We start from the raw sequence: 26,171 nt of genomic DNA, 5'->3' as shown, positions 1-26,171 counted from the left end.
AAGCTTTACCGCAAATTTGATGGAATAACGCTGCTTCGGCATCGCGTTCCGTGACGTGGGTCGAGCGTGGAGGTTCGCGTTAACAGAGCTCCTCACTACACCACAGCTCAGAGCCGACTGCCTTTTTCAGCGTCGCTTGCCAACATACCCCCCTCCAATCGCAGCTCGTCAGAGCGGTGCTGGGCGCTCCTGGACACATATTTTCCGGACGAACCCTGTACGTATATAAAATCGCCAATTTTTCCAAAGTACTTCCCGCATTTTAGAACGGCGGGTGTATAAAATACCACTCCCTGAGTTGGACTAGAGGGATAACACTGAAATGTTACAACGTATACGCGTCCTACTGAATCATTAGAAGGTAGAAGCGGATCCAAGGAGGGTAGAGGCACTTTCCTTCTGAGGAACCATTGATTAAGGTCACGACAAATTTTCAAATAGTATAAATCTCCCTCTTAAGAAAATTATGTATGTATTTTAAAACAACAAAGTACTAGCTTTCCTAATTCATAGAATCTATTTCCATCTATGTAGCCAAATTTTAGAATGTTACCCCCATTTGTTATTTTTGAAATCATTGTCAAATAGTAGGTCTAAAGATAAAATATATAGGTATTAATTTACACAGAGATATTAGGAATGTATTATTTAGGTTATCATATAAAATTACTATAAATACACAACAATGTGTTCACAAATGATTCCTCTGTTAATTGCCTTTCACTTTCCAAAAGGTGGATCCCAATAGTCCTGGATCTACTCATTGAATAGATTATTTCCGAGATTCACTTTCAAATGAAAAGATAAGAATGGAGTGATTATTTAAGAAGAAGTCGGTCATCGCTTAATTAACTTAAATCAGTAATTAACCAAAGCTTAGCATCAAAATTCAATAAAATACATAAATACCAGCTCCTTTGGCTAAGAACTGAAAACTTAAATACCAGCTCCTTTGGCTAAAAAACCTCTAAACATTAAAAGTTTATTTCCCCAGTCAGTTTTCAGTGTCTGAAAATATGGGCAGTTGTGGGCATAAGCTCTGTAAGGTTTAATGCTGCAAATACGAGGGTCATCCGGAAAGTAGTACCCGTTCGTGAAATAAAGACACAAAAGTAAATATTAACAAACATAAAAAATTTTATTTGAAAGAGGATACTTTAAACTACTTCTCAACATAATCTCCAAGCAAAATAAGGCATTTGTCATAACGTGTGACAAGTTTCTGTATTCCTGCTGCATAGTCCTTCGCCGCCAGCTCATTGAGATACAGGGTCACTCCTTCTTTAAGTTCTTCATCGCTGTCAAATCTTTTTCCTGCCAAAAAGTCTTTAAGCTTTGTAAAGAGATGAAAATCTGAAGGGGCCAAGTCCGGGCTATACGGTGGATGGTCGAAAGTTTCCCATTTGAATTGCTGCAAAAGTTTTTGTGTTATCCCAGCTGCATGAGGCCTGGCATTGTCATGAACGAGAATGACACCAGTAGACAATAGACCTCGCCGCCGATTTTGTATTGCCCGCCGTAATTTCTTTAATGTTTCACAATACGCATTGGCATTAATAGTGTCTCCACGGGCCATAAAATCAATAAGCAATACACCTCGTCGATCCCAGAAAATGGTTGCCATGAGTTTCCTGGTGGACAGAACTGTCTTGAATTTTTTTGGTTTGTTTGGTGAATGAGCATGATGCCACTCCATTGACTGTCGTTTACTCTCAGGTGATGCATAACAAACCCATGTTTCGTCACCAGTAATTATGCGAGTCAAGAAAGAGTCTCCTTCATCAGAATAACGTCCCAAAAACGTCAGTGCTGCAGCCATACGCTTGGTTTTGTGCTCATCTGTAAGCTTGCGAGGGACCCATCTTGCACAAATTTTTGCATAATGCAGATGGTGTTTAACAATTTCATGAACAATTGTTCGAGAAACATTGGGAAAATGCTCACAGATGTCATCAATTGTGACGCGCCGATCGTTCCTCACGAATTCGTCAACTGAGCTCACCAGTTGGTCTGTAATGACAGACGGTCTCCCCGAACGCTCATCGTCGTGTGTGTTCCCCCTCCCCATGTTGAAGTTGCGACACCACCGCCGAACAGACGACTCGTCCATTACATTGTCTCCATACACCTCCTTTAATTGGCGATGAATATCACATGGGCGAACGTTTCTTGCATTGAGGAATTTAATCACTGCCCTCACTTCACAACTGGCGGCGTTCTCAATTTTTTTAAACATTGTAAACAATCACAGAAACAACACAGGCAATGCTAGCGTCACGCAACTTGGCTCAGAGAAGGCAGACAAGCCACTGAAGCTATCTGACCTCGTCCAGCGGCTACTCGCGTCGTCAGCACTTTATGCGGCACGAACGGGTACTACTTTCCGGATGACCCTCGTAGTTACGATACGAACAGAGTAAATAATATGTAACCGGAACGACTTACAACAAATAAAACATTCACCGAAGCGGATATTCTCCACTGTGATCTCCAGGATAAAGAATACGCTCAAAAACATACTACTAACTCGCTTCAAGTAATTTCCTCTTTTTTGTGAATTCAGTAAAAAAATACGTGCGATGAACTTGAAATAGGTTCGAAAATGTCATATTCCTGTTGATACTTTTCAACCAATCTTTATTTTTTCCGGATATAGATGTTTAATTTAATAATGAAAGACGAATTTTCCGCACGTATAGGAAAAAATTCAGTTCCTTCATATCACGAGTAAGACCTATTTGCCATCAGTCCACACTTAAATTGGCGTTATCAAATCATTTATTTACAATCGTTGGTACAAAAACTTCCATAAAATAAGGAAATTTCCTTTACCTTAGGACGGAGAAAATGCCTTGGAAAAATTCATTCTTTCGCGTTTTTTTCATCCAAGCCCAGTGCACGTCAGCACATGCATAATGCTTGAGACGTGGTAATAATACTCATAATGATGGCATAGTTTATAAAATCGTACTCATTGCTCCTTCCAGTCGCACCATTTTCCCCGACGGTGAATGGAGAATTCAATACAACGATTTTTAATGAACGCGAGCGTTAGTTTTACATCATCTGAGCCTTTAAAGTTTTTTTTTCAATTAATATTCTCCTATTCGTATATTCAATTTCATTTGAAACGTTTAAGCTCCTATAAAATAAAAACAACTGAAAAACATCATCACCATTATGATTTGAGCTATTCAATATGTGTTGGAGTGGTTTCACTTGGGTATGAGAGCAATTTCTTGGCGTCAATTTGGCAGTTGAAAGATTGTGTAGCCTGAAAAAAGGGGTGAAATCAATATATGCCAAAACTTCCCCATGGATGATTGGTGAAAATTTTCTGAAGTAGGAAAAAGGAGATTGAATGGCAGTTCGAACAGCAAAAGTAGAGAAGACGCCACACGAGAGGAAACTTTTACGAACACGGCAACAGATGTGAGTCAAGAAGCAATTCGTCAAAGAAGAATCCTTTTCTAGAAGAGAGAATAGTGAGGGTGGTCGCATGTGAGAATATTTGAGCGGAACGAGGCGAGGACGGAGCGCAAACACTACAAAATAAAACCAAGAATGTTAAATTGAACTGCATTCACAAAAAATACAATGACAAGATCATTTAAATACTTTACACCTTGGAGAAAAAAATGGGATGATGGGAAATATAATAATAGAATCGTAAGGTACTCGTACTACGGGTTTTAATGATGGAAACGTTTCAAAATTAAATCCTGGGGAGCTAAGCTTAAGGAGATTATTACAAGCATAAGTTTCGGAGATTATTCTATCGGGAGTGTGTCTCCATGGTTGATCAAAAGTAATTGAATAAAGTATTAACAATAAATCAAGATTAATTATATGAAGCAGATTCAGGATTATAATCACATTATGGTTCAAAATTAATCGTTTCAAAAGTGAAAGTATCATATTGCCTTCCAGGGATTTCAAATAATATCTCAATAAACGCCATAGGCATGAGAAGTTGAATTTTGTAGCAACCCTACATTTAATGCCATTCGATGAATTAGATAACCTCTAGCAGACTTCATTCCCGAGGAGCTTGTAATTGTGATGTAAAATATAAAGACAAACTAGGCCTTGATGATTCAGACTGACTAGTTTGCAAAAAACTTAAAGAAAATTAAACGAAGTGAAAAGGCATGAAATATTGACGTATTAATGAATACATTCAATAATCATAACCATACATTGCCATGTCTTAACTTAATTTAAGGCGTTTTAAAATGACTTAAATTATGAAATGATTGTAATCCACACACGATTAGTTGCTCCTACACATTTCTGCGAATTGAACTCGATTGCGTGCATTGATTTTGAATATCTGCGGGTTTGTCACTGAAGCGGTGATTGGTGATTTTCTTTGCGAGAGTCAATGTCGATCGAGAGCAATATTAACAAATAAACCTAACATATTTCAAAAATTGTCCAATTTAGAGGAAATGTATGAATTACACGAACGTCTCCACTGCATGTTAGCATCCAATTACTTCTCAAAACTTTCCCTATCATTCCCGAAGCGGAGCATCTCCAGAATTTCCGAATTTCACATCACATAAGCGTAGAGAGTTTTACAATCGTGTTTTATGTTAACCATAGCCATTATATCACAGTACAGCAACAAAGGATATTTTTCCAGCGCGCATTTGAGTTTTTTCTATTTTACCTTTTGCATGTTGACTTATTCTCGTGCAAAATATCTATTTAAAAGTCATTAATGCTAGATACACTTGCACTGGGAGTTAATTATTTAAATAAATTGGCACCTACATTTATTTATTCGAATAAATGCAATATTAACTTCACTGGTAGACGTAGAGCTAATAGGAAGAACTGTTAAAAACACAAATGTCTTCATGGTGAACAATTCATTTTTAGTCATTTATGGAACGATCATCATGGCTCAATAGAAAAATAATGATAATAATGCTCCAATCACAATAATGATTCCAAACTTTTGGTCATAACAGGAAATTAATAGCCAATTTAATGCGACCAGATGCCACCTCGTCGAATAGTGCCGAAAACAGTCATAATCACCGTATGTTCTCTTTCTCACCTGAGCCTTCTGTTTCCAATCTTGATCCCAATCCCTAGAGAACCGCCGAAAGGCAGAAAAACCTGAGAGTTTAAATTCATCTTTCCACACACCTTCCCTGGGCCCCCTATACTCCTGGGCCCACTCCCTTCTCATTTGTAACCAAATTACCTATATTTTCCCATGCCATTACCCTCCCCTCCCTCCGCAAACACTTCCTACCCCTCAAAAGTTTTCACAAATTGATCGCAGCCCAAATTCCGTGACGTGGTGAATAGATTTGGCGACGAGAGAGCTCGATCAACAGTTTCTTCTTATGGACGGATACTATAATCCTTGAGCGCACCTTGGCCAGAAGGGAATATAGGCGAGGATGTTGGGGATGGAAGGATCGGCCGAGGTTCAGGCGAAAAGAAATCCTGCAGCAGCTCGATTGATATGTAACCACACGCAGGAATCCGCCACGGGATCTCAAGGAATTTCATTTCCCCTTTTTCCTCCTTTCTTCGGCCTTCTCACCTCTTAAACCCTGGCCTCATTCTGTGCTCTTTCTATAACTTAAATCTCCTTCCCTCGCCAATTCATCCGTTTATCTCTCGTTTGTTTTCTCTAACTTCATATCCAAATGAACCAAACTACCCAATTGTAAGCTCTGAAATTATAATAGTTAGAACATTTCACTCCCTAAGATGGTCCGCTGGGAGAATTGACAACTCTTCAAAAGAGAGAGAGAGAGACGACAAAATCATAAATCCAAAATACATTAAGGAAGATACCATGAGTTTGCAGTCCTTCAAGTTTTTATTCGACCTGCGTCTTCTATTTCCAGCCTTGATCTCTCAATCCCAAGAGACCTGCCAAATGGCGGAGAAATCTGTGAGTTAAGTCTCACAAACCTCCTTTGGGCCTCCTCACGCCCGTTTGAGACCCAGCGAAGGCTTACTGAGAGGCTTTTAACATTCCTTACGTTAATTATGGAAGATACTATTTCTTCGATTAGCATTCCTTTTTCAATTCGATAGTTACTATTTCTCCTTCTTCAAATTAAACTAAGAGTGGAACACGTGACGTAAAGCTTAAATTTGTTTTCTTAACGATAAACTGGACAAACGTAATGGGAGTCTCTTCGTACCATAAATTCAATGCAAACACAGCTCAAAGGTATCAAATTCCAATAATTTCCGGCAGTCAAATATGTCAACATTTTCTCATAAGAAGATCATATAATTTGGTTTCATTTATTTTTCCCCAATTTTGGGACAAAAATAAGTCGAACGGTGCGCAGTCAATCGAATTCTGATATTTATTTTCAATGTTTTGGTATTAAAATAAAATTGTAAACCAACTAATTTCCCCATGTGAAATTACATTTAAATAAACCACAAGTCTCCTAAGTTCTGTCTCGAGATCCAAAATAAAGTACAACGATAAAATCGACATTATCATTTCCAAGGAAATTCGGAATATTTTCCAGAGTAACAGTCATTCGAGAGGACGAATAGACAAAGTAATACGGGTGGATAGTGTAAGTTATGACGCATCTTAATGTCTCGATTGAAATGGCGTTTCTCCTTTATTCTTTTATGTGGTTGCGTCTAAAGAGACTATTTTTCTAATAACTCATTAGTACTCGTAAATTAATTAGGGAAGAGATTATAGCATCGCGAAATACAAACAGTATCGGGGATTAACTCGTTCTGGTGAACTTTGAATCAATTATAATGTAATTAAATTGAAATTATGCATATCTACCATTATTATTATTACTATTCATTTCAAAAATAATAAAATCATCGATAAGCTCATAACATGGGATGATCAAGCTTTAGAATCCCATTTTTGTCACAAGTAGCATCCGAGACATACAACACAGGCTACTGGCTGAACTAATATGAGGGGGAAAATATCAATCTTCAAGCTCGCATGACGTTCATTCCCCTTCCACATTTCTCACTCAGCAGTTTACAAAATAATCCTAAAATTGTAGAATAATGGTAATTCTTCTCATGCCAGTGTTTGCTCTGAAGTGCACACACAACTTTGGATCTCCGGCTACTTATAAAGCCATTACATTTTAAGCTCACTTTCATTTCACTATTTATGCAGCATAAAATGACAGATTGCTAAAATCAACATGCATATTGCCCGATGCATTAAGAGAATGGTGCATGGAATTAGTGCAATTGGAAATTTTCAATGTGGAAAACCAATGAGCGCAGATTGACAGCAACATGATGAAAAAAACGCACAAATCATGGGGAAATAAAATCCTTCCCCAATGAAATAACTGAGGACTGCAAAATACTCGAGTTCCGTTCCGCTTACTAAGAGCGGATGTTACTGTTGAAACCATTACGCATATTAATGGAAAAGTGAATAATTCTTTAAAGGTAATTTTTGATGAAAAAATACTTGCCTATTTGTGTACATGTTCTGATGTTAAAAAACCTGGCATATTCTTGCATACGTTAACTCGAAAGTCATCTTGATATTTCGATAAAACTAATGTGGTTTAACGTTCACTCCCTCATTATTTATTTCCCCTACAATTGACTCTCTATTGCTCTTTCCAAAACTCTGTCACCACAGCTTCACGGAGGAAAAAAAATAATTTTGAAAGAATCATGTAGCAAAATTGGTATGAATAGAGTAGGCAGAAACGAATTATTCCTGGAAATGGTTCAGACAAAAAATATTGCTTTACATTTTCAGTCTCCAGGGGTTGCGGAAAACCCTGTTTTAATCTGTGAGCCATTAATAATAACATACGGGTTTTTCTTCTAACATGAAATCTAGTAAGACAACACATCTAATACGGAGGAGACTAATACTACGTAGGAATTGGATTGCTAATTAGAGGACGGTGTTTGCTATTTATTGGAGCCCGTTTTGTAAGATGGGCGATTTCTTTCTTTCGTCGCTCCTTCGCCACTATTTAAGGGCGGTCTTTTTGAAGAATTGATGCCGCAATTAAATGCTGCCCTGCTTATTTCCACGATAATGCTCATTTGGAATATAATTTTCGATATTAAAGAGATTTCCATTCTAGATTTCCTAATTAACGATACACCGCAATGGAATTATATTTCATTATGAGCCTTAAAGCTTAATGAAACTGCTTAATAAATTCTCCTCAGTTGGTAATGAAGAGATCTTTCCTTCTCTTCCCCATTCATAAGTTTAAAAACGTTAAGTTAAAGGTTTTTTTAAAAAAATGCTGTCTCGGGCGTAACTTAATGGAATTTGCATAATATATTGAAATGAAATAATATACTTTGTAATTCCACACACTTTCACAAAATGTATGGAATTACAAAGTATATTATTTCATTTCATTTCAATATGTTAAGGTAAAGGATCCAATATTAAATACTGTAAGAGCATTAAATTTTAAAACAGGTGATTTTTTCCCGCCGCTAAACCTAAGTCGGTCTTTCCAGATCTTTCATTTCTGCATTGCCCTTCCACCATCCCTTTCCATTGCTCTCTCTCTCTCTCCCCCCCTCTCTTCTCCTTTGACCATCTAAAACCAAATCGGTCACGAAAAAGGTCGCAATAACTACACGAAAGTAAGTCAGGATTCCGTTGCCACCTGGCGAAGGTGAACTGAAATTTCGGTTTTGTCGCTATGAGAATGAGATGGAAGGAGATCTATTAGAAATATTAACGAGTCGAACTGATAGGAAAACTCACATGGATGCATAGCATGCCAGATAATATTGACAAATTAAAAAGATCTAGAGACCAAAGTATTTTCCAACTATATGGAAAACTTTTGGCAGGTACCTAGTTTTTAAAAACAACAACAATTTTTGAGGAATAAATCAAAGTCTCCAAAATAATAGCAAATAAATTAAAATTCATTAACAACTAACATTTCCTCTAAACTAGGCACAGATTAAGTAGGTGTAATTTATTTGCATGGACAAATATGGTTGAAGGTAAAGACATTTATATTGATTAATTACAGATTTCAGTTCTTATATGAGCAGAAACGGAAGTTTTAATGTTCCATAAATAAGCCTTAGTTTTTTTCGTGTCGCTTCTATGTTCTCTCGACCTCACGAAGACAGAGTATTTCCACCAACATTTCCATTTCCACTCCTGGGGTAGCACACTCTGTGGACCTTCCGCCTTCGCCCATTTGGTCCATTTTCTAGCTCCGCGCCGCGGGCAAAACCCACATTAGGACGAGATCAGACATGTGGAAGCGGTTCCCCCGACCATGGAGTGCGGGAAGGTGGGCGGGCAGGTAGAGGGCACGTCAGGGAGTGAGAGGGGGAGAGCGGAGCTTAACAGTGGTCATTCATTCGTACGTGCATACTACATGCATGCATGAAAGTGTTAGCAGGAAACGGTAGGAATATTGGGGATGTGGGCTGAAATATATTTGTGAGGCCGTAAAGAGAGAAACCCATGGAGGCGAAGGATGTGCGTGGGGTGAGCTCGCAGTGAGGAAGGGGGTTGGATGGATGTGAGGGCACCGGGGGAGGGGGGGGGGGTTCGTCGTGGGGAGGGTGGAGGGAAGGCGGGAGTGAGTGCGGTGGAAGTGTTCGATGAACCGCATGGCAGGTGGAACAAACGAGTGTTTGGCCGACCACTCTCTCACAAACTGATTAATTGGATTTTCCGCTGTTTTATCCGAAGTGAAGTGACGCATGGACCATCTGATTGAGGGAGAAGTAATAATAGATTTTATTTTGGTACGCGACATAGAGGAAATGACCCCATAAAGCTCTTATCTATTTATTTTCTCAATGCGATAGTGTGGATTGAACAAATTGGAAAAGACAAAGTCGAAGGCTTGCCAAAACGGAAGTTCAACTTAACAGGCATCTACCTACCTGGGTACATGTCACTCTCGTTCACCAGAGTCGTTGCAAAAATGTCATTCTCTATGAAATGTCATGCAATAGGTTTAAACTGTGACAGAATCCAAACAACTATTTTTAATTCCATACCTTATTTGTAAAAGATAAATATCTATCCCTAAAATAATGGGTCTATTGGTAAAATACAAAGAGCTTCCCCTAAAACAACGAGTCTAATGGCTTACCCACTCCCTTTCCCATGTACTATTTTTCGGTGTTCCAACCTACTCGGGTAAAAAATTCCATTAAAAAAATATCCAGCTTATAATATTAGCTATATGCGCTTGCATTTCAAAAATACAATTAAAAAAATGCGGCGTAAATAGTGTTGATCGGAATTTGGTGGGTCACAGAGTCCTTCAAACCCTGAGCCTCATTTCCATGTATTAATTTTCCAAGATTGACTACGTTTTGGATCATTCGACATTCCATATTTACATAGAAACCCAATGTATATGTTGCAATTAATAACTTCAACGTGTAAATGCCATTGCATAGTTAAATACTGAAGTAAAAAACTGATTTTTTTTATTTTAAGTGCAAAGGGCACTTAAAATCCCATTATCACTCCAAACATCCATTAACAGAAAAGCCATCAATCTATCTAGTTCTCAATTGGAGTACATTAATTTATTTTTGAAAACTTTCACGAGAGTAATTTAAAATCATGCAAGTACCAGTTTCACAAAAAGAGATAAAGATTAAAATTTTTCAGAACGGCAGTAATAGTCACCAGCGAAGGCGGTCGATTTGTGACGTCATTTACGTCAATATAAACGTATGATAAATTGAGACGAAGTACGAGCAGGAATCACGTGCTGGAGGAAGTGTAGAGCAAACTCTGGCTTTCGTATTAGGCGAAGCTCTTCACAGAAAGGTTGCCTACATGGGTTCACAGTTGCACGGGTAGATTTTACACGGCACTGATAACCATAATAGGTGAGAGATATCCACAAAATGTCGAACTCACCACGTCCACGTCATGATCATCGACCGAGTGCATACTTTAGGCTTTCGGAAAGAATTCATAACAATCGCGGAACGCTTTTCTCTTGTTTGCGACAGAGCCAGATAATATTCCGGGAGCATTTCCCATTCCTCTGGGAGCAGAAACGAAACTAATTCTACTTCTTTGATTAAACACGTGTAAACATAAGGAATAACCAAAAATGTGAATAGAAGTTTCAGTTAATAAACATTATTAGGCTATATAAATTAAATATATTTTCTGGAAATTTATTCGCGGGTCTCAGAAATGAAAACACAAGTCCGAAAGGAATAAGATGCCATGCTAACATAAGAAAACACTAATGTTTAACTATAATTCCGACACTTGCTCAAATCGACGCCAATTTGGAGTGCTAATCAGCTAGTACCATACGTAATATAGTATAAAACCTCGTGCATCGTAATTCCACCAGAACTCTTTGTGGAACTATTTATGGAAAAAGGTGAAGTCCATAATTCCGAGGAAGCGACCAGGCAACCATCGTCAAGACCAGTGTGTTAAGGCCAGTGCTACTTGGCATAAAGGTTATGCATTCCAACAGGGCCCACAATTTCAGCATGTGGGTCTCGTAAAATGCGCGGAATAAAGCGAGCAAATTTGATCCAGCCTCGTAATACTCTTTCCTATGTGAAATTCATGCCGGGCCAAAATGTTAGACATACTGAAATAACGAAATGTTACGCAAAATTTAAGTATGTACCAAAGTTTAGTAAAAGCAATCAATTTTTCTCTTGATATAAAAATTTACTAATTTTACCAGGCTTTCAACCGAGCTCACTCTCGTAATCCTGATTTAGGCGTCCATACATTAAAAAAAAAGCAATCGTCAGAAAATCCTCGCCATGCGCGTGTGGGATGTGTCATTTTTTCCCATAATTAATTTAAACTTGCGTGATGTGAATATATTGTGCTTGTAAACTACATGAAAACCATACAAAAAGCTTGTCAACGTAATATTTATTGATGTAAATAACACCATTGCCAAAATTCGACGTGGAATTTTTATATTGAGGTCACTTACAACTTCAAGCTTCCTATACTTAAACTTAAACGTTTCTCAAAATTAAATTAAACTACATATTTTTCATCATTTCAGCACGAACGTTTCAGTTAACGAGAATGGTACTTAAAACTAATTCGGAACTAGCAAAAGTACAGAAGTATCTAAATTCAAATGATATCGTGCATGCATAGTACATGCGTGACAAAAGATTGGCTTCAAGAAAATCATTATAAAGCCTGTTCGGAAAGTTTCTTTCACTATGTTGTTTGTCAAGTTGCTTTATCATAGAAAACAGTTCCGTGAAATTTATAAATATCTTTGTGGTTTATTAATTTTAGACTAAAAGAAAATTAATTATAGCTAGATTAATTCGCTTAGCCAGTGGTCATTTCACATATGTTAAATGAATCTTTTCATTTGTAAAACAAAATACTGATAAGTGACTAACGGATTAATGTTTGGGTGACTTTTAATTATGTATCTGTCTAACAATAAACTTCCTTTTCAAACAGGGCACGAGCTTATGTTCAGAGATCACTTCGGCGGCATCAGTCTCTTCAATGCGCTCAACTGCTCCTCTCGGGTGCTTATGACCAACCAGACATTCGTAAGTACGACGCATGCATGTCACAATCACTCATGCCTGTATCCGTTGTCAGAATCAGATTCTGTTGGTGACAGACACTCAATGCGTGGCCACAACATTTGATAAATGCCTACACTTGCTCTCTTTCTCTCCATCGGACGAAAAGTAATTCCCTGGCCATCATGAATCGAGGAAGAAGAAGAAGGAGAGAAAAATGAAGCCTGTAAAATGCATGTGCGAAACTCACTCAGTCTTATTGGAAGATATTAGCACACAATCAGACGCCCCTGTATTACATTTATGGAAAGGGAGTTGCATATTTAGAGTTTAACTAAAGCTGTTGATCAGAATGTTTTCACATATGTTGATGAGAAATACATCGCGATTTTCAATATGATATTTTGAATAAAAAGTTAATGGCATTATAAATAATGCGCGACTGGTATTATTATTATAAATAGACAGCCTACCGTTTAATGTAGATGTTCGATGGGCCCACTACTTAAGCTCTGCCACATTTCTAAGCCCTACCAAGCGAGACATTAGGCAAATACTCTAAAGCTAGCTTGGATTACAACACCGCACCTTTCTAAACTCTAAATACTTCCTGCCTCCTTTCAATCCTTCCAAAACGTCTACTCTTTTCCTACCTCTACCTCATCCACCCAACCTTCTCCCCTCTAATACGATCCTTAACATTCCATTTCCACTCAATATACCCAGGATCCATTTTCCCTGCCTTCTTTGAATTTCTCCCAACAACTTTTCCCCCCACCACATACGGGAGGAAAAAAGGTTGTCAGGATTCACTTTTCGCTTTTTCCATCTTCCTCCACAGCCGCACCTCAAAAGCTTCCATCTACCCTTATCTAATTGTCTCGAAGACCAAGAGTCCCAGCCGTACAATACTACGCCCCATTTAAAAATTTGCTCTATTATTTAATTTGATTATGACCCCTGTGAATATATATATATATATATATATATATATATATATATACATACATATATATACACTTACATAAATACCTATATGCAACTCTTCTTTTATTGTCCTTACTGCTTTGCCTCCTTCTAAATGGAGGAACTTGTCTACATACTCTGGTTAACACCCACAAATGCTAACGTTTCAGCTTAGTTTTTTTCACATTGATATTGATTCTATACTTACCACACTGGTTCTATAATACACTCTGTAATAAATGTGATCCGTTGGCTGGCTGGCTGAGTAAATCTTGGGGATTCGAAAAATTTGGCTGATTGAATCAGTTCCCCACCGAATTTCAGTCCTCCATCTCTCCCTCTTTTCCCACTCCCTCCAAATATATTGAAAGGAACAGGAGATAAAGGACATCCATGACTAGCACTACCAGCCCCGACTCTCCATCCACTACCCACGCCTGTACAGTCAGACATATAAATTTTCTGATTAATCCCCTCTCCTTCCAAGTGTACTCCTATATTCTGCAATGCATTAATTAATCCCACAGACCAAATTTACTCGGTCGAACGCCTTCTCAAAAACCAGAAAACACAAATGCATTACGATTGTTTTCCAAATTGCTTTACTGCTATTGACCTCATTACTGCTAAGGTATCACGCGCACCCATACCCTTTCTAAAACCAAACTGATCCTCCCCCCGAAGTAATCATTTGAACTTCTCCGTCCTTTTGTTGAATACCCTAAGTACAACCCAATCTGCGTGCGAAATCAAAAGTAACTCCCTTAATCCCTCACTTACAGCCTTTCACTTTTTTTGAATGGGAATCAATGCTGATCGGACTAAGACCTCAAGCCCTTTCTCCCACACTCTCCATAAACTCTCCAAATCCTTGCAATTCTATTTCCACTTCGTTTCGTTTGCCCATTTAGTAAGTCTTTTTAGTTGATTATTTATCTCTTTGTACTTTCCCCTTCTTAATTCTGCGATTGTATTATACCATTTCCTTCTTTCATCGATTTTCCTATCTCTTCTGTTTCTAAATACCTCTTAATTCTTTCCCTATTAACCGTTCCGCTTGTTTCACTTGCGGTTTTCGTTTTCCAATTTTTAAGATATTCCCACCTTTCTCATCCAGGATTATATCAACGGCCTGGTATACCTGGTATTCATTCATTTTGCTCTGGTCAAAGCTTTGACATTCCATTTCCTTACATTTCTTCCCTTTCTAATATTCTTTATCTGATTGATATGATACTTTATGAGCACTAAATTACGATTTAAATATGCAATATCTCCCTGGAAACTACAAGCTACGACACGAATAGCTATATAATTTAAACTTCAGCACGGAACTTTAGTAAAAATCGTCCATCTTAATTATCAAAAAATAAACAAAGTTATAATTAAACTTATACTTAGATTTCACCGTTAATTTATAGTGTGCGTTGACTCAAAGATCCTATTGACGAAAAAACAAAGTCAATCTATGTTTTCCTAAAATATTTCGAATATCATTGACATTAGAATCGGTTGAATCTCACTTATGAAATAAAAAAAGGAATAAGTTCATCAGGAAACAGAAATGTAAACTTTCTCAGAGCAGTTGATTTTAAAATAAAGCCTCCGAATTTCGCTTCTTCGCGAACAAATCTTGCTTAACCTTTTAAGTCATCACTGCATGTTTTTACTCAAAACCTGTTAATTTCCTCTTCGTTACTTTGGCTAAATGAAAATAGTTATTGTTTTTTGAAAAATGGTTAATAGTTTTCAACTAATCTTATGCATAATTTCCGTGCTAATAGATGAATGTGCTCAAAGACGAGAGGAAAAATTCAGCATCAATAAAACGTTGTCAGCGCCAAAATATGATGATTTTATTAAAAGGTATCCATCGTAAATGAATACAGTTATGATAATAAATGAGGATTTTTTCCATTCTCAAGTGTCATCGATTATCAGATTTCCCACAAAGCCATTAAGGACGATGTCCAATCGAGAAGCACCTCTGAAGAAACCATACACACACGTTTTTGCATTCTTGTTATCACTGGGGCACGAAAATTTCGAGAATAATTGTGCATAAAAAGGAGAAATAGATCGATACACTTGACAACAAACTACGGAGTGAATTTTAAAGAAGACTATGAATACTCGAAAGTAAGCCAACGTAAAATTCTTAGCTGTAAGAGTTTTCATGATCTTCCTCATCAAAAAACTCTCAAAACGTTATATCAGCATAAAATATGTCTCCCTTCTTAGTTATTTTCATGCCCTTCCAACTCCCCCACTTCTCTTAATCAGCAGTATTTGTCACAATCTTCAACCTCGCAAGCACCCTCGTCGCCCGAAGGATCCTGAAGAAACCGAAGGAGCCGAGATAACAACTGGATCAGGTCGAGAAAGACATCGTCCGTCGCGGGACCCAGCAGCCAGCTCATGCTACATCCGACGTCTTCATCTTCGTCCCCATCGTCCAGCTCTTCGTATATCTCTTCTCTCTCTTCTCTTTTAAATCCCTCTCCTTCTTCGTATCCCATATCCGTACCCATGAATTCGTCCTTACTGAATTCCCACCCTCCGTCACTTGACCCAGAATCTTCCAGCCCGGAATCCACTCTCATTTCCTCCCACTTCTCTTCATTCTCATCTCTACCCTCTCCCCCATCTTCCCTTTTCTCTCCACCCTCTCCTGACTTACCCTCCCAACTTTCACCTCCATGCCCGGTCTCTTCCTGGCCCTCCGCTTTGTCCACCGCTTTGTTCCCCACCCCTTCGATTTCTCCGCCCGATCCCTCCCACGCTCCCTGACCACTCACCGCTCCCTCCTTACCACTCCCCTCATTGGGATCTTCCTCCGCTATTCCACCACGTCCTTTGTCCACCTCCCCCATTCCCTCATAATTTCTATCGACTGAAGGACTTTCCCCATTCTCCTCCATTGCCTCAAGCTCCTCCTCTTTCCGCTCCCCAACTTCCCACAAAATCGGTGCTTTAATCTCCTGCCCTGTGTGCTCTTCGATCTCTGGACCCACCCGCATCGATGCGCCCTTCGATGGCGACTCCTCAACTCTTGCAATGAGCCGTGTCTCATCCTCCCATTCGTCGCTCTCGTCTCCGGTGATTCTCAACCCTTCATCCTCGGCAGCGTCTGTTGCACGAACCCCTGCTGATTCTCCCGGAAGGAGCCCTCCCTCGGCCCTGTCCGTCAAATCTTCCCTTCTCCTCTTAGACCCCCCCTCTAGTGCTTCGCAAGATTCCAGTCTCTCGGTAAGTTCCGAGCCCTCGTTTCCGGTGATTTGCCCGCTAATTTCGAAGTCATCCTTTCCCCAAGGAGGCCCGCTTATCCCCTCCGGATCCCCCGGAAGCGTCTTGGCCCCGCTGCAAGAGGCGCCTTCCCTCACACATGGCGTCCCGACCTCGCTGTTCCCTCGGCCGCCTGGGTCGTCGACGGTTTTCCCCAGTTCCTTATGACCCTCCTCGCCGTCTGGCAAGCACGGACGGCTTCCGCCTCCCGGCTCCAGCGATAACCCCGATCCACAGCCGCTCAAATATTCACGGCCTTCCCCGGACAACTCCCTCGCATCCGCTCCCGCATCTTCCTTTGATCCCTCCCCATGTCCCCCTCTCCCCTCTCCAAGGGCGGACGCGGCGCGTCCCTCCCCCTCTCGATAACCACTCGCCGCGGCGATCCCATCCGGCCTTGCGTCTCGCGTTAATTTCTCGCCAACGGCCGCCGTTTGATCCGATCCTTTGTTTCCCGACCCCGAATCATTGATCGTGCCAAGTGCTCCGGTCTCTTCCACTTGCGGGCTCTCGTGAGGATGCACGGTCGTTTGGCCGCTCGACGGGGAGGGGGAAGTTGTTACGCCGGAACTCGAAATGTATTTCTCAAGACCCGATTCAGTTTTTCCATAATTAGCCTCAGAGTCGCACGAAAGCTGATTGGACATTGAACTTCCTGAAACTTCGTCCTTAGCGAAGAAATCGTCATAAGGTTGGAAGCTGTCCCTATCTCCTAGTAAGAGAGGATTCACGTTTTTAAGTTTGGGTTAACAGCAAAATTTATCCCAAGCGACGAATCTTTACTAATGCCTCATTTTTTTATATATTTACCGAGAGGTCAAATGAAAGTAATTTATTTTAGCAAGATAGAACAGAGCTATATTACAGAGATATGGACCAGTTCTATAGCTCGAGTACTGACTTATGATCTTGGACAACGACAGGAAGTAAAGACAACAGAAATTACCGCGGCCCGACAGTCAGGAAGTTTCGTTATTATTGTGACCAACTCACTCTACTACTCTACTCCTTATATTGATACAATAAAATGTGTTGATCAGAGCACAAAATAGCTCTTGAAGATCCTTCCTGCAGCAGTTACATGATACACTTTCAATTCATGGCAGTAATATTCTCATTTCATTTGTTTGCATGCAAGATAAATCTTAAGGATCCATCAAGCCAACACCAGAATTCTCTCAATTTATCTTTCTTTGTTTCCTTTTCTTTTCAAATTAATCACTCGAAGTATTCAATTGCCTCACAGATTGAAATAACCCAAACAGCCTTCAAAAATAACCAAAACTTTCAACATTAAATCAATTCAAAGAATGGCGGGACATGCAGTAACTTTTAACTGAGTTATCTGCTAATATGCATTAAACTGTAGAATTTTCAAAGTGCCAAAATCATTCATCCCAGTCAAGGCAAATGATGTTTACACTTTGAAAATTCTCATTAAATTAAATCAGCAAGTGAATCAAATTCTCACTATTTTACTTTTTATACTATGCCTTTCGTTCGAATGAATAGCAATTTCATGGAAAAATTATATGTTCAAATAGATTTTCAAGCTAATTTTTACTTGAAAATTATATGTTAATACACTCCTTAGGTTGTGGTCATCCATTCAATATTTTAAACAACTGAGGTTTAGTGTTTAGACATGAAAGTACATTATCCAACTGATTACTAGATGTGATAGTAAGTCTATAATGAGCTGTGCAAGATCTTTCAGAGTACAAATTTGTTCAACTTTTCCAATGACAAAAAATGGAACTGTTGAAGGGAAATTTACTCTTAATATAAAATCAATTCAACAAATAACTTTAATATATACCTTTTCAGGTATATATTAAAGTTACAGTGCTTCATATTTTTATTTTCCAGAAGTTTTTAGAATGTTTTTAGGATTTAACTATGATTTTTTTTAAAGTTAAAATATAAGAGCCATGTTGATAGATCATTTTTAATTCAACATAGCAAAATGGAAAAAATATTGACACCAATTAGCAACATTTGTACAGAAAAACCAAAGGTAACTCAGAGACTCAATATTTTTTGGTCTGCACTATAAATGAAAAATATGATCAAAATACATTCTAATTAGTCCATAAAAATTCATCAGAAATCTCTAAAGGTAGAAAATTTACTTAAGGTTATCTGTTGATAACAATTTTGAAACTAATTGCCATCACAATTTATCAGTTGAAAAATGTAACAGAAAATATCAGATCTCTCAAAAAATGTTAGAAAAATTATAAACATGAATGCTGAAGTTGAATTTTGTTTTGTAATTGCTTTTCCTGTTCAATTTCAGCGAAGGCTGAATGCTGTAAGGTTCTCGATGTCACCTGATCGCCGTTTCATTCTCCTGGCTCATAATGTCCAAAAGGTAAGTTCATTCAAACTCTACTAATCTACCATATGTGCAACAGAAAACTCTACCTAGTAAGAAGAAACTCAACAAATGTAATAACGGTCAGATTTTGGGAATGGGAAAGGGAAAGTTATAATGAGCCACCTGATCTTACAAATAAATGATTATAGCATAAATGATCATGTCACTTAAGGGATGTGATAGTCCAGTGGGTAGAGAATTGGATTACTGACTGGAGGGCCCAGGGTTGATCCCGTGGCATGCCTCTGGGCACCCTTAGCTTCACCCAAGCCGTGTTATTCTTTGGGTACGAGGTCTTCTTGAGAAACCATAGGCAACAGCACAGGGTAAGGAAATATGTAGCCCCATTCCCTGATGTGTAAATTTCACATGCCGTTGGGCCAAACTGGCTCTACCCTCATGTATCAAACTGACCTTAGGGTTTATAACTGTGGTTTGGAATATGTACTTCATTAGTTTCTATTGTGTCCAATAAACATTTTCAGATTAAATTTTTCCTGACAAACAAAGATATTACAAATATTAAAGATTAGTACCTCAATTCCATTACACTGATTCCATTACACTGATCGCCACAACTAGATAATAAGTGCATGCTACCAATAATTACCATAACAATACCAATAATAAATGCTTAATACCAAATACATACAGGATGAAAAATCTCATAGCACTTTTAATGATAATCCAGTAGCAAATTTTAGAACAGCAAATTAATACTTTTTTATTTACATAAGGGAAGCAATTTTTCTATAAAGCAGTCCATTCATAGAATGACTGCCTCCAAATCAAAAGTCCACAAAAAAACTAATTACCATGAATAACTTTAAAATTAAGAATTTCAAATCAAACTTTAAAATAGTTTATGAACATATACTATACTATGTGCACAAAATGAATGCTTCTTTCAATTTTCAATGGGTATTAATTTGTATAAACCATCTACCAAACAAACATTTGTGCCATTACTAATAACAAGATAAAAAACATGTTATAATGTTTAATATATTTCTTTGTCTGATGTCTTTATTTCCTTATTTACTTTCCTGCAACAGCTATTTCGGCACTCCTACCTCGCACAATATTCCGTCTACGATGTGGCAACCACGTAAGTTTTCACCATCAATTTTTTAAATTACTTAATATATCAAAAATATGTACTGCCTAATGTTTATTAGGATTTTTTCATTATGGTATTATATATTTATCGGTATATACAATATAAATATGATGATGAAAAACAAAATTAAATTCCCTGTACTTGCCATTTCACAATATCTACCAACTTCTTTGTAAAAGAACAAATGACAACACTAGAAGTCATCATGTAAATGAATACACTCGATTACTTTTCATAGCACTAAAAAATTTCACCAGTCATTAATCTACTAAAAATAGCTAAAATCTGGAATAAAATTGCTGTAATCAGTTATTAAGAATCTCAGTGTTTTTAAACCCCACGGTTTCTATTTATTTCCACCAATTCACAATACTTATTTGCATATTGACCTTAATATGAAGTCTAACCTGAATTTGTTGGTAAATTTGAAGCTATTCTTTGCCATGCATTCCTTGAACACATGTTTTATGCTCTACACAAAATTATAGCTCTATATGCCTCATATTTTTCTAGATATAAACCATTCCATAAATGGGAAACTCATTATGAAGTTTGACCTAACTTTGCTGGTGAATTTGATGCTATTAATTAGTTATGTATTCTTTGCAAAAATATTTTATGCTCAACATGAAATTATAGCCCTGTATATATCATATTTTTTCTAGATATAAGCCATTACATGCATGGGAAACTAGGCAAATAGAGCGTTTTGTTCCATTCTTTCTTGGCACCCAGGAATGTTCCCAGTGCCTTTCCTATATGTGTATGCATACAGGACCTTAACAACAGAAGAATAATATATCACCTCTACAAGAATCAGGTTAGAACCATGCAAATGAAAAACTGAAGTAAGATAGGAGCCAAAATAAACAAAGGAGACGAGTATGCAACCCCTCACCAGCACTATTCAACGTTTTTCTAGCAGAGTCAATAAAAGAAGCACAAGAATTTGTCATCAACAGAATCAAAGTGAATGCTGAAGAAATTAACTTGCACCAGTTTGCAGATGACATTTGCAGTAGCATTAGAAATGCACAAGGGTATGCACATGCAATTCTGAATGCTATGAACCAAGTACTTTAGGAATATACTAAGAGCATCAACAAGAACAAAATTAAAATCATAGTGTGTGGAAGAGAAAAACTAAAGGTAGATATCACAATTCTAGACAATGAAATCAGACCAAGTGGAATTCTTCATCTACCAGGGAAACAGTGTCTAACTAGAGATTAGAGTATTTCAACTGACAAGGAGGAAAGAATAGCTCAACCTAAGAAGGTATTTATGAAGCAGAGGTAATTTCTGCATGCATAGAATGCAAGATTGCAATCAAGGAAGCAATTCATCAAAAAGTCTACATGGAGCATGGCACTTGACAGCTCAGAGACAAAAATATGTGAAATATTGAAATCAATGCTATGGTCCAATTCCTTTTCCTGTGCCACCTGAGGATTCCCAGGATGGTAGAATCTTAAAATCACCCAGCTAGGGTGAAGCTAAGGATAAACCTTGAGACCAGAAACCCTACACTATGCACAAGAGACCACCGAACCACTTGAAAGTAAATCATATTGTTAAAAAAATACCTTTCAATATTACGAAAAGTTGTATATTTATTAGCAACTGATTGAAACTGACCAACATTTGAAAACCTTTTGTCCAGGAAATGTTTTGGAATTACTTGTGAGGTAGCCTCCCATCACATTGTCATTAAATAATTTTTGCAATTTCAATGGCTTCACTAATCCTGCAATGCAATTTTCTCACAAAGAAAGCAAAAAATTCTTTGAATGAGTGAGATTACTTTGGCAAGTTTTTATCTTCTGCTGGCCACAGATACTATAGGTTGTATACCTACCACCTACTAAAGATTATTTTCCACATTACTCAATTACTAACCTGTTTCTCTGAACATCATAAATCCTTTTCTTGGGCGTTCCTTGTTATTCTTGATGTAACATTCGATAAGTTATGAAGCACCAAGTACAAAGAGCTGCTGGGGTATCTCTCTAAAAATTGGCAGGCAATGAATGGAGCTCCATGATCAATTCTTTTAACTGTTTTTTCACAACCTAATAAATACAAAAAAAAACGAAAATATACTCTTTTATATTCAAATTGCCCAAATATAATCATCTTATTTCTTACCCTTTCGATTTTATTCATATGTATCAGCCATCTTAGCCATTATTTATGAGATATGGAAACAAAACCAAAGAAATATAAGGGACATGAGATTTTTAAATGAATGCTTTTTTCAGCATGTTCAAATTAAAAATATTCATTAACAGAACAATCTCAAATGAATATTACGAGTACTGTCTGATATTTGTCAACCACACTGTCTCTAATAAATTTAAAATCACTACTTTTGATATGAGCACCTGGTTATCATAACCCAAATTGGCACTGCCTCTGATTGGTGATGGCTACAGGACAATGCCTGAGTCGCCAACGGCAGGATAGTGGAACAACTGTACATCTGCCATGGTTACCATAGTAACCCATTTGTTTGTCAGCAACAGTGAAAAGCACTATGGGAACCACCTCCTAGTTGCCCATCAGAAATTCCTTTCTATTAAAGGTTGCTTTGGATAATGTGAGGCGACATTCAGCAAGCACCAACATTTAATACAATTTTACCATAGAAATCACAGTGAGCACAGCAAATTCTTTATCTTCTCATGTTAACAGATGAAAAAGATCAGAAATGTGCAGAATATTACAGATGTTACATCTTGCAATAATTATCATTTTTCTTTATGATTATTTTCTAAATGTACTCATCTTGGGAACAACTAATTTATGATCTGCACCAGATAATTTTTATAATGCAGCACCATCGCCTTCCTTTTGCTTCCCCGAGAATAGTTCAGCCTTTACTTTTTCATCACCATATTTTCCAACGACTTTTAAATTATTGCCTCTAATTTTCTTATTTTAAAATTTAGGTACTAGACCCTTAAGCACAAAGGATGTGGACCCTTAAACACAAACCTTTCTACTCGTGTCATTGTCCATTTCTCCTTCAGTGGGTGGAACAGCTCCCGAATGCCATCTCCTGACCAAAGAATCAGGCTGCTTGGTTGCATTAACCCTTCATTGCATTAAGGTTGGCATCCAATAACCCTGGATGCATTCCCTACATGTCAGTCTGCTCTGAGTGAGGCCAAAGGCTGAGGCACTTTATTGAACTATGATATGAATTATTATAATTTAGAGTAGTCTCCTGGTCAAGGTGGTTTTTTGGATTCAGGGATTAATCACTGTACTTCTAAACCCTACAGCAAATAATTTAATAAATACTCTGTAAACATACATTGTAAACATAAACCATTTGTTAATACTACATACCTCCCTTCACTCTATTCCATATGCCTATTCTTTTCTTGCCTCTATCTCATTTGTTTACCATTTCTCCTCTATTACATTCTTCAACATTTCATTGCTGCTCACTATACCCTGCATCCACATGGCCTGCTTTCTTTGCATTTCTTTCAATAATCTTCTCTCCTCTCCTACCTTGCCTAGAACTTCTTGGTTTCCTTTTCATCATAATGAACACAATTTTCAAAATATTATGGAAATAGGGTATGGCAAACATTGTGACTATTTTATTGTCATGAGTTACGATTGATATAATCAAATTTCCTTGCCCATGTGTTTTCCCTCTCATTGCTTAAATATTTATTAATGTGGAAGAAATAATATTGACTAATTACTGATGAGTACTAAACTGTACAAATATGAATGCCTACAACTTAATACCAACAAGCACTGCTGATTTTTTGTAGGGAGGTTTTTCCATTGACTCCAGTCCCTGACGATCCAAGTCATCCAGCACTACAGTATGCAGCATGGACTCCAAGAGGACATGCTCTTGTCATGGTGATGCATGGTGACATATACTACCGGCCTGGACCTAGGGGGTCATTAGTCTTCCGAGTAACCCACACAGCTAAACCAGGGTTGGTTTCACATGGAGTTCCAGATTGGCTTTATGAAGGTAAAGCAAGAGATTCATTGCAACTTATCTATTTATGTGCATGCATGTTTTCTCACCACTTTAACCTTAGAACAGTGGCGGTCCTTTTTTATGTATAGTGATCTCTTTTGATTTTTAATACCACAACTTCCTAACGTCACCCATACCCACTCAATATAAAGAGATTTCCATGTATTTCAAAGTAATGATATATTTTTAAAGGCTCAGCAAATTTTACATTTGGTATCTTTCTTCATTATTATTATTAAAGGTACAAATGTTGTTATATCATATCAGTTAAATTGTGATGATGCTAATGAAAAACATATAGGCTGTTATTTTTGCTATTTGTATAAATTAAATTATATTTTGCCTCTTTCATTGAATAACTCTACTGTATTAATGATTTAATAAATTATTAGAATTTTAATTAATATTATTCATTATAAATCTGAGTTTTTATTCTGGTAGCAAATTTAATAAATGTTTACATTTACTTCCATCATGAGTTAGTTAACAATGATTTTTGCTAGTACTTCTCCAAGTTTACTGTGGTAAACATATGAGCTGTTTTAAATGCACCAATACCATATAAAAACTGTTAGTGAATTTGTAAAGTTGCAAACCCTTCAATTCTAGAGCTGATTTGACAACTTCTTATGTCATATTGACTTTACAAAATGCAAGTAAGAAAAAAACCCAAGTAATTTTTATCAAAAATTAGGGTTAGTTTTAATATATGTTACCCAATTATGTTTTCATCAGTCTCAGCATAATTAAGTGACCTATAAGGCAAAAATTATCTCTTCCATGAAGTGTACATTCCCTACAAAAAGATGCACCAAGTAATCGAGAAAAATTTTCTTGAGTTGAAATGTTTCACATTTTGTGCTAATAACTCATATGGTACATTTAAATTAGAGTTGAACACAAGCTAAACAATATTTCCACAAATTATGTGCAATTATGCAATTAAAAATAATACTTACTTAATATAATACTTGAAAATTGCAAAGAAGATTTTGATGAAAGGAAAATATGATTACTGGAATCAACTAAATAAATTGCATAGTGGTACCAAGCACATGATGCACGTGACATTTTTGAATAATGTGTAATTTTAGCCCAATTTTATCTCAACAGAGGAAGTTTTGGGCAGCAACACAGCACTTTGGTTCTCTTCTGATGGCCACATGATGCTATATGCAACTTTCAACGACACCATGGTTGAGGAGCTGCGATACCCTTGGTTTGGATCTTTAGATGAAGGGCGTCTTTATCCAGAGATACGAAGTTTATCCTATCCAAAGGTGAGCCATTACCAAAGCATTCCAAGAAGTCAACACTTTGGAAAAAAATTTTTTCCCAGCATTGAAAATGTAGCTATGAAAATGGTTCACTCTAGATATCAGATGTTCACTTCAGCATTCCATATCCATTGTTCTATAAGTAAGATTCTGTGGCTTTTAAAATCAACATCTACCGGTACAAGGTGACTATGACTGTAATAATAGCGTCATACTTCCTCTATCTCACAAGATAGACATTGTTTCACTGCCAACAAATTTATGCATGTTACAGTGGCAAAGCCCACTATACATGCAGTAATGAGTATTTCCATATTTTCAGTTCTGTCAGACAGAATGGCAACCATTTGTATGTTGAAATCGTGGACTAGGATTTGCAGGCAGTTTTACAGTGAAAGTGCGCACGGGGGTTGTCAGGGAGCATAATTCACTATTACCTGGTTGATATGTACAGTAACGATCTGATGTCAGAGGAAATGGTGCTCTGAAAGTGTAATTGCTTCAGTAAAGCTCAAATTAGTCTGGATGATGAGTGTGGACCTGTCAGTTTATCTACCGCTGCTGCAGATATCAATGTGGATTGAGTGAATGGAATGATCCAAAAAAATTAGAGTG

General features: G+C 37.5%; 1 protein-coding gene across 3 annotated transcripts in view; it reads left to right on the top strand.

Annotated features, from left to right (window-relative positions):
* The window catches only part of Dpp10 (Dipeptidyl peptidase 10), a 227,024-nt gene that overhangs the window by 165,501 nt on the left and 35,352 nt on the right, over positions 1 to 26,171 (top strand). For all 3 annotated transcript variants that reach the window (XM_071591693.1, XM_071591692.1, XM_071591691.1), the window contains exons 3-7: positions 12,443 to 12,537; positions 19,064 to 19,138; positions 20,200 to 20,252; positions 24,059 to 24,270; positions 25,393 to 25,559. In XM_071591693.1, coding sequence (XP_071447794.1) covers positions 12,443 to 12,537; positions 19,064 to 19,138; positions 20,200 to 20,252; positions 24,059 to 24,270; positions 25,393 to 25,559 — 602 coding nt within the window. The remainder of the gene's footprint in view (positions 1 to 12,442; positions 12,538 to 19,063; positions 19,139 to 20,199; positions 20,253 to 24,058; positions 24,271 to 25,392; positions 25,560 to 26,171) is intronic.

Source organism: Hetaerina americana, unplaced genomic scaffold (genome assembly GCF_022747635.1).
Source record: "Hetaerina americana unplaced genomic scaffold, ioHetAmer1.1.p SCAF_5, whole genome shotgun sequence".
Classification (NCBI taxonomy): domain Eukaryota; kingdom Metazoa; phylum Arthropoda; class Insecta; order Odonata; family Calopterygidae; genus Hetaerina; species Hetaerina americana.
This window is presented reverse-complemented; position numbering and strand designations above follow the sequence as displayed.